The 13854-nt window shown below is 33.6% G+C and overlaps 1 protein-coding gene across 1 annotated transcript in view; it reads left to right on the forward strand.

Moving 5' to 3' along the window:
* The window catches only part of Cep128 (centrosomal protein 128kDa), a 294901-nt gene that overhangs the window by 83633 nt on the left and 197414 nt on the right, over positions 1–13854 (forward strand). Inside the window, exon 12 of the mRNA XM_013013420.1 lies at positions 771–922. Within this exon, the coding sequence (XP_012868874.1) occupies positions 771–922 (152 nt within the window). The remainder of the gene's footprint in view (positions 1–770; positions 923–13854) is intronic.

The following is a 13854-nucleotide window of genomic DNA, read 5'->3' on the forward strand; positions in this document are numbered from 1 at the left end:
TGGCTTTTTTCTTTTTGCTTATGTGGTGCTGAGGAATCGAACCCAGGGCCTCATGCATGCAAGGCAAGCGCTCTACCACTGAGCCACCTTCCCAGGCCTCTCTTTTTTAAGTTACCTATCTTTGTATTTTAATAACATTAGTGCCTTGTGCCTCATTGAAGCACAAGTATTTCATGTTGTGTTAAATGCTAAATTAATTTAAATTATTCAGTGTTATACTTTCACTTAATACTTTCTATAATTAGCAGGATTAGTAAACTAGTAGCTCTTGTCAATCAAATTTAGCAATATTATTTTTGTTTATGTTGTAACAAAGCATTTTATTGTAAGCTTCAATAACTGCAGCTAGATATAGAAGTTATATACTTAATGAACAAAATGTATAGTATTTTCTTGAAGTAAATTGCACTGAAAATTAGATAGCACTTAAAACTTTAGTACCAAAGTACTATATATATATATAATTAGTACGTATATATGTGTGTGTGTATATATAAATATATATATATATAAATATATATATATATATATACATATATATATATAGTCTTGCTATATAGTATATATAGAGAGACAATATATTAGGTATATATATGTATATATATTTGAAAACTATGTGAGATAAATGTTTTTTTTGCATGTCTATCATAAGTGGATTATGCTATCAAGAATATTAAGACGTTAAGGTTTAGTACCATTTAAAAGCTCTTTTTCTTGTGAATGTAAAAAATAGAACATATTCATTGAGCTTTACACTGTTTTCTCTTAAGGGATAGAGAGAGAAAAACAGAATCTGGAGAAGCAGATGTCAGATCTGAGAGCACACCTGAACTTCAATTCAATGGCATCTGAGTTGGAGGAGGTGAAGCGATGCATAGAGCGAAAAGACAAGGAGAAAGCAAATTTGGCAGCACAAATAGAGGTGACTTGGCTGTTTTTAAGCAATATTTAAAAGACTTAATTATATTTGGTAGAATTGCTCTAATGAAATATTAATGTAGAGATGTATTATTTTCTGGATGTCAGTGGATCATGCCTCTAATTCTAACTACTCAGAAGGCTGGGATTTGAGTATCAATATTCAAAGCCAGTCCAGGCAAGAAAGTCTGTGAGACTCTTTTCTCCTGTTAACCAGCAAATAGCTAAAAGTGGTAGAGTGCCAGCCTAGAGCGAAAAAGCCAGTTCCCAAGTTCAAGCCCAAGTACTGTCACCAAAGAAAAGAGAAAAACAACAAAAGGAAAAAAGATACATTTTTTTGTAAGTGAAGGTTTAGGGATACATATTGCATTTCTTTGTTAATGTCTAATTTACTATGTATAGACTGTCCTGTGGTTTAATGTTTCTTTCCTTTAGTGATCCCAAAACCCGGGATCTGGGTTAATGTTCTTTAGCATTTCATAGTGAAATATATGACATTTTTTAAACTTGAAATTATTTTTGTTCTAGTAGCAATTGAGTCCTTCCTGAAGACAGTAGGGACCTTCTCTGAGATAACAATACGTTATCTCAGATTTTGGGAGTGAAACTGGCAGATGCTGTGGTAGAAAGCAGATTTTCAGATCTCTAGTTGTTCTTCATGAACTCGAGTTGTATAGTGCTCATGAATATGTTGAAACCATGAATGAAGTGTAACTAGGCAGCTACCATTTCCTGCTTGCCTTTTATCTAGTGTAGATGAGGTAATTATCAGAATATATTAAAAATCAAAGGAGAGTACCTCATAAAAGGAAATGGCTTAATTCCAATTCCAATTATGCAAATTAGATCAAATATAGATGACACATTTGGAAATAGATATGTATCAGTTCTCCTCTGTATCTGCTTTTATTAGCGCAGTTGTGCTGTAATTGTAATAAGTTGCTGCATTTGAAGAATTTTTATAATTAAAATGAAAGGTAGAAAATTGGTGTTGAAAGCACCTAACTTTATGTAACCCAAAGGAAATATTTAATATTACTCCAGTCTGAATTTCTCTTTCATCTTTTTGACACATCAATGGAAAATGTATTTTAAATATGGTTTAAAATTCAGATTATAAAGATAATGAAATATTCACATACCTTTTATAAAGCCTTCAATATGTTTAATAAAATTTATCAGAAATAGTCTCAGAGCAATGGTAACCAAGGATTTTAGTTTGCTTCATTGTTACTAGTTTGGTCCTGATAAAAGTGTTAAAAGATGATTATTTTGTTGAAGTTATTTTAAAAAATTCTACTAATATACGTTGAAGGCAGAAAGATTTCTTTGCTAGTTCTTCTTAACCACATGTTGTTACCTCCTCTCTTGTTTTCTCCTTCTTTTTGTCTTTCTCATGGTTTCTCTTATTTACCACTTGTGATACAAAATGGAAAAAAATTCAAATACATGGGCATTTAGGAATGGTTTCTAGTAGCTTAAAAGTGCTGTCATTCAAGGACCTGGCTTTCTGTGTCCTAACTTAATAGTCTTTAATAGCTCTTTTCACACAGGTTAGAGGAAAAGGTTCTGTTTTCTTAGATTGAATTGGATTGGTTGCATAGGGTTTGGTTTGCAGAGCAATTGAAGAGAGAAATTTTTTTCCTTTCCTACATATCTAGTATTATTGATTGCTACAAGTACCGTTTATGGGATGGCAACATCACAAGGAATGAAAACCCAGTTGATTTCATGGTATTTAAAATCAGATTCAGGAAGTTCTCTGATATTATTTTACTTCTAAGGACAAATTCCTTACAAAGGAATGAGGAAATCCTCCACTCTTTTCACAGTGACTGTTGATATTACTAGTTTTATTTATTTATTTTTTGAGGTTTTCTTATTTTTAACAATGATTTACATCAGTCATTTGAGATTTAGTGGGCACTTCAGATTATGTCGTATTTATTATATCTTATTTTTATTGTAGAGGTGATGTTTTGAGGGATTACAGTTATGTAAGTCAGGTAAAGAGTACATCACTTTTCTTTTTGAACACTGTCATCCCTCTTTCTCCATTTTTCTCTCCCATCCCACCCACAAGTTGTATAGTTCATTTTTCATATAGTATCTAGTGAATACCACTGCTGCATTTGTCGCCCTTTGTTCCACCATTTCTTTGTATCCACTAACCCTTCCAAAGGCAAATAAACTAACAAAACAAAAGTACGGGACAACAAAAACAGCAACAACAATATCTCTTGTTCCTATTTCTTGGAGTTCCTTTCATAAAATATTATTTTATATGATCCTATATACACATTGCTATTGAGCCTTCGTGTATGTTCTATTTATTGATCATATTGTATTGGGGGCCCTTTGAACATCAATTAGTTGTACCAGGGAGTTTCCTTTTAACATGTTCATTTATGTACATAGTGCATCTTGATCAGAACCACCCTGGCCATAATTCTTATCTTGCCATTCATTTTCAAGGCCTTTGAATCTCTGGCTTTTTTTTTTTTTTTGCTTAAAATAGTGATTTCTCATTTCATTCACTTTCCTAAAAATGACATAATTTTATTTTTCTTTATGATTGAATAATACACCATTGTGTTTATATTCCATGTTTTCTTTATCCATTTACTGGTTAATAGGCATCTGGGCTAGTTTTATAACTATTGTGAACAGTGCTGTTATGAATGTACATGGGTGTGCAGGTTATCTCCATTGTATGCCCAGGGTGGTATATTCAGATCATATGATAGTCCTACTTTTAGTTTTTGAGGAACTTGTATATTGATTTCTATAGTGGCCACCATAATTTATGTAATCAACAATGTATGAGGTTTCCTTTTCCTCCTAATATCTTGCCAGAATTAGCTTTTGCTTGCTTTTCAGATGATAGAAGTTCTGACAGGAAGGAATTGTTTTGATTTTCCTTTTCTTTTTGAATGAGGTTATTGAATTTTTTTTGCATCTATTTATTAGCTATTTGTACTTCTTTTGAGAACTGTTTAATTCTTATTTTGTCAGTTTATTAATTTGATGTTTGTTCTTTTGGTGTTTGATATTTGGAGCTCTTCATATATTTTGTATACTAATTTTTATCCAAGGTATGTCTGCTAAACATGTTTTCTTATTCCATAAGTTATCTTTAGTTCTGGTAGTTGGGTTCTTTGTTTTTTAGACTTTTTAATTTGATGCAATCCTATTTGTCAATTCTTATTTCCTGAGAATTGGAGTCTAATTCAGAGAGTTATTATTGTATAGCTTTATCTTCAAAGGTTTTTCCTAGGCTTAGTTCTTTAAGTCTCAGAGTTTCATTTTCAAAGATCACATTTTCAATTAATTTTTGTACAAGGTCAGTAGTAAGGCTTTTCTACATGTGGATATCTAGTTTACCCACTATCATTTGTTGAAGTAACTCTTTTCTACTATGTATTTGGGGCCTTTGTAGAAAATCAGATGTCTGTGGTTATATGGGGTTATTTTGAATCTCCTCTTCTTGCTTATTGTATCTGTATTTTATTGTATTACTATGCTGTTTTATCTACTTTGAGTATGTACTATAGCTTGAAGTTGGGTATTCTGATACCTTCATCATAGCTTATTTTCCTCTGGGTTGCTTTAGCTATTTTGACTCTTTTGTACTTCCATAAAAATTTAAAGAGGACTTTTTCTATTACTGTGGAGATTGTATTGCGTCGGTAGATTGTTTTTGGCAATATAGCCATTATCTGAATATTAATTTTGCTAATCTATGAAAACTGGAGGCATTTTCATCTTTTGGTGATCTTTAACTTCCTAAAGATCTTATGCTTTTTATCATTGAGATCTTTCATTTCCAGGAGATTAGGTTTATTTTTAAGTATTTAATCTTTTTTTTGCTATTGTGAGTAGGATTATTTTCCTGATTTATCTTTGTCTGTTTATTACTATCTTTTGGGAAAAAATTACATGAAAATAAATAGATTTTTGTATATTGATTTCATATTTTGCTATTTTGCCAATATGTTCTTTTATATCTTAGAGTACTTTCATAAAGTCTTTAGGGTGTTTTAAGTATAGGATAATATTATATGCAAATAGGAATATTTGACTACTTCTTCCCTTCCTATTTGTATGCTATTTCTTTCCCTTACCTTATTACTGTCGCTAAGATTTCAAGCATTGCATTAAATAAGAGCAGAGAGAGTAAATAGTATATTCTTGCTCCTTACTTTAGGGGGAGTTGATTCAGTTCAGTTCTTTCACATTAAGTATAATGTTTTCATGCTAAGTATAAGGTTTTTATTATGTTGAGGGTACATTCTTTCTATTACTAGTTTGTTCTTGGCTTTATTTATTTATTTTATTTCTTGGCTTTTACTCTGAAGTGATGTTGACCTTAATTACAAGCTGTTTTTGCATCTATTGAGATGATCCTGTGTTTTTTCCCCTTATTCTGTTTATATACTATAGTAGTACATTTATTCATTTGTATATATGGAATCATAATTGCATGTCTGTAATGAAACAATTTTGTTACACTTTATGATTTCCTTTTAATATATTTTTGAATTTTGTTTGCAAGTATGTTACTTAGAAGTTTTACTTCTCAGTTCATTCATTAACAATAAGCTAGGTGCTGGTTGCCCATACCTGTAATCCTAACTACTCAAGAGGCTGATATCTGAGGATCATGGTTTGAAGCCAGCCTGGGGAGGAAAGTTTGCGAGACTCTTTTATCTCCAACTAACCACCAAAAAGCTAGAAATGAAGCTGTGACTCTAGTGGTAGAACATTAGCCTTGAGCAAAGCAGTTTTAGGACAGTTCCTAGGCCCTGAATTCAAGTCTAAGAGTAGCACCAAAAAAAAAAAAAAAAGTGAAAAGGAAGTACACTATCATCATAAAAGTTAATGAAACAGAAATAATAGAAACAACATTTCAAAATAAAACAGTACGAGTCTCCAATTTTCAAGATTTTAGATGTTGTTATAATTTGTGGAGGGGAAGGGAAAAAACAAATCATTTAAATAGGGATACAGGTGGACCCATTGCAACAGTGAGATGTACACAAGTTGTTATGTCGAAAACTAATTTTACAACTTTAGTGGGGACAGGGGAGGAGGGTTGGGTGGGAGGGGGGGAAGGAGGGGATGGGATGGAAAGGGAAAACAAAGGAGGAGCTACAATGCTTGATAAGAAATGTACTCACTATCTTGCCCATGTAATTGTAACCCCTCTGTACAGTATTTTCACAATAAAACAAAAAAAGAATTTCAAAACAGCATTTTTTTTTGTGGTGAATTCAGGATCAAAGAATAATGATGTCCAAAGGGCTGTTTGCTTATTGCTCCTGTAAGGCTTCTTTTCTTATCATTTCCCTTTTTGAGGGTTCTATAACCAGCTGCACTTTCTGTCTTCATTCTCAAGAGTGTGTTGGAATGACACACTTGTTTCCTAATAATCTTTTCCTGTGCTTCTCCTATGATGTTCAACCTTATCTTTACTTTCAACTTTTGACATGTTACTGTGCACAGCTTTCCCCAGGCTGCTTACTTGTGTGAACAAAATTAATGTTATCATACAAACTTGTAGCATTCTGGGAATAACTTATTAAAGAAATCTTACCCTTTTCCCCCCTCACATAAATGAGTATTAAGTCAGATTTAATGTCTGTGCCCCTCTGTGTTACCATGTATTTTCTTAACCTGTGTTATGTGCTCAGTTAATATTTATTGACTACAATTATGTATCGTACAAAACGGAAATTTCATAGCAATTTTAAAAGGAGACTTTATTGTCATTTGGTAAAAGCACACTTATTTTTAGACACATTGTCAACTTCAAGGGGACCTTTGCTTTGTCTCACTAATTGCATTAATTTTTGTTGATCCAGAATATATATTTAAAATAGCTATTTTACACTGAGGAAAAACAGTAATGTAGCTCTTAGAAAACCTAAATGGAAGGAAACTACGTTTGAATTTACATAATTTACCTTTCAAATTGTATCTCAGACCTTAAATCTGTGTATGCATAAAAAATTCTAAGTGCATTTTTTTCTCTTCTGAAGTCAACTTGAACCTCATTAACCTTGATAGGCTATTTGTATTCATAAGAATTCCAAGCATCCTTGATCAATGATTTCCCTGATTTAATCTCTGCCTCCATCTTCTATCAACTTAACTCTTCTTGAAAAATTTGACTTTTAAATTCAACTAAGAACTTCAAAGAAAGAAAACCAAGTTGCTGAACATAATTTAGATTAAATGTAGAAAGTGATAATTGAGTGACAACTTACATGATTATTCATGAGAAGAACGCTGGGACTGTAATGTCAGAATTTACTTTTAAAAAGAGAGGATGCTGAAAGAAAAAAAATGCCAATAATCTTTTATTACAGTACATACAGAGGGAAGTATTTTCTCTTTCCATGCTTTTAGCATCAGCCCTTTTGACTCATTCATTTATTGTATGAATCTAGTCCTTTCATTGTACAATAATACCATTTAAATACCACTTCTAGTGGCTAGAATCTTAAAGAACTTTCTGGCTCCAATTTCCTGTTCTACTTCATTTGTAAAATCTGATTCATTTCTTCCTTGTTCAAGTACATATTGTAATAGAAAATATTACCTGAGTATTAAATAATTTTATTATCTAAGTTGTAAAGAAAACAACTATTTGTAGCTAAACATTGTAGAGGGAAGCTAAGTTTATGAAATCTAGTGGAGATGAGATTTACTTCTGTTATTAGCCAAATTTTATATGATTTTGGGGCAAATTGCAAAGTCCATATAAGTGCTCTAGACTGTTGGGATTTTACGAAAAGGTGATGATTGACAGAGATTTTCTACAAGTAAAAATCCTAAAATGAAGTAGACTTCCAGGAAGTCCTAGAAGAGTTAATTTGATTCTTTCATCCTTCATCTAATATGAAAATAGAAGTGTTTTAGTAGTTAGGAAAAGGATAATTTTTCAGTTTTCTGAAACTAGAGTAGTATGAGGATTTCTATAGGACAGAAAGTAAATTAACAGTATGTTTTTATTTTAATATATCACTAATATTAACATGTATTGTTTACATATAGGTAATCATTTTGTATTAAAAGATCAATTTTCAAGTTTATTTACTGAAATGGTAATTTCTCACTTAAAAAAAAGTCACAACTATGTCAGGCGCTGGTGGCTACTCAGGAGGCTGAGATCTGAGGATCACGAAGCCAGCCCGGGCAGGAAAGTCCTTGAGACTGTTATTTCCAATTAACCATCAGATACTGAAAGTGGAGCTGTGGCTCAAAGTGGTAGAGCACTAGCTTTGAGTTAAAGAGCTCAGGGACAGTGCCCAGATCCTGAGTTCAAGTCCAGACCCCCCCCCAAAAATCACAACTCATATACATAAATAAATATAAGAATGATCTTTTTATATGTATGTTGAATATACATATATGTGAGAGAGAGGTAGGCAGAGAGACATACATGCACATATTGACAAAGAGGCACAGTAGACATCTAGAAACAGAGTGAGAGATGGGAGAAAAACAAGTTGGGTTCCTCAAAAATGTGAAGGGTTGAAACTTCATATTACTTATAGACTGATTCAAATTTAAAGCTATTATAAAGGTAAAATGCAGTTTTGGAAATAACTTTCTGTAGCGAGATGGGTGATAGGAAACAAATGAGGTAATATTCTTGCAGTATCTTAAGTAATTGATAGTTATTTTTTGACTACCACAGATAGCTTTAAAAGGACATTAGTAGACTTATGTAATCATAACTGTTCATGCATTATTCCTATAGTCTTTATAGTTACCTTACCATTAGAGTGATTTTAATTTGATAACATATCATTTTAAGTAGCATATTAAATTGTTTTTTAGATATTTGTTTTCAGGCAGTTTTCTTCACAGACATAAAATGAGATTGTACTCAGCCTTAAACAATAACAAAAGTCAGTCGGCCCATTATACTTCTCAAAATTTTTGAATAGTCCAACTTATCTCTGTAAAAAATAAAGGTAAATGATTCATGTGCACCAAGATCATTTTTTACATGTTAATGAACAATACATAGTTAATACAAACAAATGTCAACATGAGCAAGTTTTAACACATGCACTAGATGCATTTAATTTCTAGCATCTCACTAGGGTGAAGAATGGGTTTGAATTATACATAAAGTATCTTTTTGGGGGGTGAATCATTAATGGAAAGATACTAGAACTAGTCAAACTTTTGTCATGTCTGGGTTAGAGAACAGGACAATTTCTTTTTTTAATATGTATTTTTTATTATAAAGATCCTGTACAATGGGATTACAGTTAGATGAGTAAAGTAATGAGTACATTTCCTATTGAACACTATCACCCACTGAGAACAGGACAATTTCTGCAGTTAGTTGTGCTCTAGCTTTATTTCTTTTTTCTTTCCATACTATCTAGCCCAGTTTTTGTGTGTGGAAAAACTGGGTAAGACATACATAAGAATAAGTTTGAAGATGTCAATGAGTGTTTAGGCAGTCAACACAGAAGGGCTCACGTATTTTGTTGGGGTATCACGTGCTGATCAGTTGTTTTTACATGTTACAACACTTTCCCTCTGAAAAGTGATCTAGCTGACAAAACTATGTTGGGCTTATAGTGGTTTTATAGCTTCTCTGAAGAGTAATACCTTCAGTAATTTTTAGTTGGGTTACCTAGTAGATTAAATCCTATGAGCCTGGATGAACTGAACGTATATTTAACTATTCCGAAGATTGCAGTATTGTAGCACAGCTTAAAATCTGCTTTGATATTATCTACCCCTATTTTAACTGTCTACCAGAACAAAAGCAAATCTTTTGGAAAGTAAGATGTCATCAACCAGAGCCTTGTATTATTTCTATGATTTGTCAAGTACTGTCTAACATTCAATCAAAAACTTAGCAGGCATGTCAGAGAACAAAATTGCATTACCAAAAATCATATTAAAAACCGGGAAATAGAAATAGGCCTATACACTCTTAGGTTTGTCAGAAATTACCTTTAAAACAGTAGTTAGTATATAATTAAATTAATCATATCATATTTAATTCTAGCATATAAAATTCTATAAAATATAGTAACAGAAATGAGAAACAGCATAGGTAGTTTGGCAAAAGAGTATCCTTTTTTTTTGGTTGTTGGTTGTAGGGCTTGAATTCAGGGGCTAGGTGCTATTCTTTTGCTCAAGGCTAATACTCTACCACTTTAAGCCAGAGCTCTGCTTCCAGTTTTTGGGTGACTAATTGGAGATAAGAGTCTCATGGGGACTATTCTGCCCAGGCTGGCTCTGAACTACAATCCTGAGATTTCATCCTCCTAAGAAGCTAGGATTACTGGTATGAATCACCAGCACCCAGCTAAGAATACAATTTTTTAATATTACTCTAAAGATTTTTATGAGACCATAATCTTTTGTATGCTTAGATTATGTAATTTAATACATGGTTTGTTTTCATCTTTTGTGTTGTTTTCCTGTCTTTTAATTGGAAATGAAAAAAACTAATTTATTTACTGGGTGCCTATGGCTTCCACTGCAAATCTTAGCAACTTAGGAGGCTGAGATCTGAAGATTGTAGTTTGAAGCCAGCCAGAGCTGAAAAGTCCCTGTGAGAAGCTTATCTCCAATTAACCACTCAAAAATAGCTGGAAGTAGTGCTGTTGCTTCAGTGGAGAGCACTAGCCTTGAGCATAAAGAGGTTCAGGGACAGCACCCAGGTCCTGAGTTCAAGCCCCAAGACAGGCAAAAAAACAGACAAAATTAAGAATCTGTTAGACATTGGATTTGGTGCTACACTGTATGGTGCTTCAAAAAAAAAAAAACAACAAAAACCCACTATCCTTGATAGTGAGTTTACATTTAGCTAAGAAAAAAGGATTTACTTGGAAAGGCAGGCCTTGTCTGAGTGGATGGACAATATTATGGACTTAATATTGTGTATGTGTCCCAATTCATATGTTAAAATATATCCAGTAGAGATATTTGGGGATTGAGCTTTGGGAAGTAATTCAGTTACAAAACTTGTTTCCTTACGCATGCATTTTATGCTCTTTAAAGAAAAGGCCAGAGTGCTGGCTTTCTTACTTTACGTATTCATATATGTGCTCTCTGCAACTCAGAAGAATATTCTCACTAGAACCTGACTGTCCTGATTTTCCACTTCTAGTTTTTTGAACTATGAGAACTAAATTTCTGGGTCTCTCTCTGTCTCTGTCTCTCTCTGTGTGACTCATTGCTTTTCTTTTAGCCCTCAGAATAAGTGATATCAGTGACTCCTCATTGCCAGTTTTCTTCATGAGAAATACCATATTAATCTAATTGAGTTCCCTCATGTATAAGGAATCACTTCTTTCTTGCTGAGTTCCAGATTTCTCTGCTTTTGTCTTTTTCCATTTGACCATGTTTGTTTGGGCTTGTATGCCTTTGTATGTGTTTTAGTTTATCATAGTTTATTTCAAAAAAGCTTTTCTTTTAGCTATTATATTTTCATAAAGTTTTTACTATTTTTCCTCCTTTCCTTCTAGTATTCCCATTGTGTGTATTTTGGTGTCTACATTCTCCTGAGGTTATGCTGTTCATTTCTTTTTTTTTTTTATTATTGTGAAAATACCATACAAAGGGGTTACAATTACATGGACAAGATAATGAGTACATTTCTTATCAAGAATTGTTGCCTCCTCCTTTGTTTCCCCTTCCCATCCCTTCCCATCTCCCACCCCCCTCCCAACCCCAGATGTTCATTTCTGCTTATTCTTTTTCCTTTCTCTTCTTCAGATTGCATAATGTATGTTGAACTACCTTCATGGTTTGGATTCTTCCTTTAATAATTCAAAATCACTACTAAGCTCTTCACACTTCACATCAATCTTCCACTTCAGCTAATAGACTTTCTACTAGAATTTTTCTTTTATTAAAAAATAGCTTTTATCTTTTTAATGTTCTCATTCGATAAGATCAGCATCTAGCTGTCTGTCTCTGTGGATGTTATACCACACAGTTAGCTTCTACTAATTTTCTGTGTCTACTGAATGTTGAATTTGGTGTCTCACACATGGTAGGCAAGCACTCTTTAACATTTAAACTATTTTTGTTATGTTGATTGTTTTCAGGATAGGGTCTTGCTTTACGCCTGGGCTGATCTGGGCTATCTTCCTGGATGTTTTTCCTTGAGTTTCTGGGGATGTCATTCATTCATCGGACTCAGCCATTGTGCTTCCCCTGTAGCTGGGATGACAGGTTTGTACCAGATTCTACATCTCAGCCATTGGTTGAGATAGACTTTCATGAGTTTATGCTCCCAGGGCAGGGCATGCACTGTGATCCTTGAATCTCCACCCCTCAAGTACCCAGGATTACAGACTTGTCACTTTGCAAGTCACTGTTCTTGGTAGTAGAGTCTAAATTACTATATAGGTTGAGTCACTCTTAGGCATTTTTCCAGTCTTTGAGGGCATTTTTAGGTCCCAGTAGAACTCTTTATTGTCTTTTTCTTTGATTTTGTTTATTTATCGTCTGACAGACCTACAGTTTCACTTTTTGCTACTAGCATTGTGGATTACCAGCTTCCTAACTGTTCACCCTCTAGGTCGCTATTCTTTTAGACAAATCTGCAAACATAATGTAACTCATTTTCCATTCTAAATAATGTCAGTCCTTTACGCTAAAGTGAAGCTAGCTCTCTGTATATCCTTCTCATTCTAAGCAGAACCCCTGCACCACTACACTGAGGCTGTGATAGGGCTGTAGCCTATTCTCCTTAGAGGGACGCTGCTTTTCTACAAGTGGTTCTGAGGGGGGTGGAAGCCACCAGTCACCTCAACCCATGCCATATCAGTGGATTAGAGCATGGAAATGGAGTTCTTAACATCCTCCCTCACCCCCCCCCCCCCGCATACTTTCTGCTACCCAAATGAGGGCTGGTGGAAGAAAGGAGGCGCTATATTTGAAAAAAAAATAGCATGACAATTAGAAGAACATATTAATTCTTAATTATAGAAAGACAAAAAATTAGAAAATACAGAAAAATGCTTAAGAGACATGGGGTATAGCGAACAAATCTGAATTCTGATATGTATATAGAGTCCTTAAAATGGAAGAAAATGTAGGTCGGAAACAGTACTTGAAGAAATAAGCAACATCAATTCACATGTTTTTGAAGCTCTAGGAACCTAAAGCAGGACAAATTCAATGAAAATCACAACTAGATGTGGCATAATGAATTTAATAAAATCAAGGAGAAAGTGAATGATTCCAAATGCCAAAGAAAAAAGATCAACACAGAAACCTTGAAAGATCAAAACAGAAGCCAGAGGAATTAGAAAGGTATCTTCAAAGTAGTCCAAGAAAATAATTACCAACCTAGATTTGGACCTAGAGAAGATACATTTGAAAATTAACATTGATATGAAGATATTTCTAGACAACAACAAAACCCAATGCATTCAATTTCAGCAGAACTGTACTAAACTATTAAAAGAATATTTTTTATTTTATATTTATTTATTTTTTATTGTGAAAATATTGTACAGAGGGGTTACAGTTACATGGGCAAGATAATGAGTACATTTCTTATCAAGCATTGTAGCCTCCTTTGTTTCCCCTTCCCATCCCATCCTCCCTCCACACCCCCACTCAACCCTCCTCCCCCCTCCCACCTGTAAAGTTCATTTTCGACATACCACTTGTATGTCTCATTGTTGCAATGGGTCCACCTGTATCCCTATTTAAACGATTTGTTTTTTCCCTTCCCCTCCACAAATTATAACATCAAATATAGTGAAAGCAGGGGTTATACCATGGCAGAGGGACATACAAAGCAACAAAGAAATAATCTTATAAATGTGTTAGAAACAATCGCATGAAAGAAGAAAAACGGAAAGACTTGGAAAAAATTATATTAAGTGAAGTAAGCCAGGCCCAAAGAAACATAGGTCCCATGGTTTCCCTTAT

Source organism: Dipodomys ordii, unplaced genomic scaffold (assembly GCF_000151885.1).
Source record: "Dipodomys ordii isolate 6190 unplaced genomic scaffold, Dord_2.0 Scaffold2, whole genome shotgun sequence".
NCBI lineage: Eukaryota > Metazoa > Chordata > Mammalia > Rodentia > Heteromyidae > Dipodomys > Dipodomys ordii.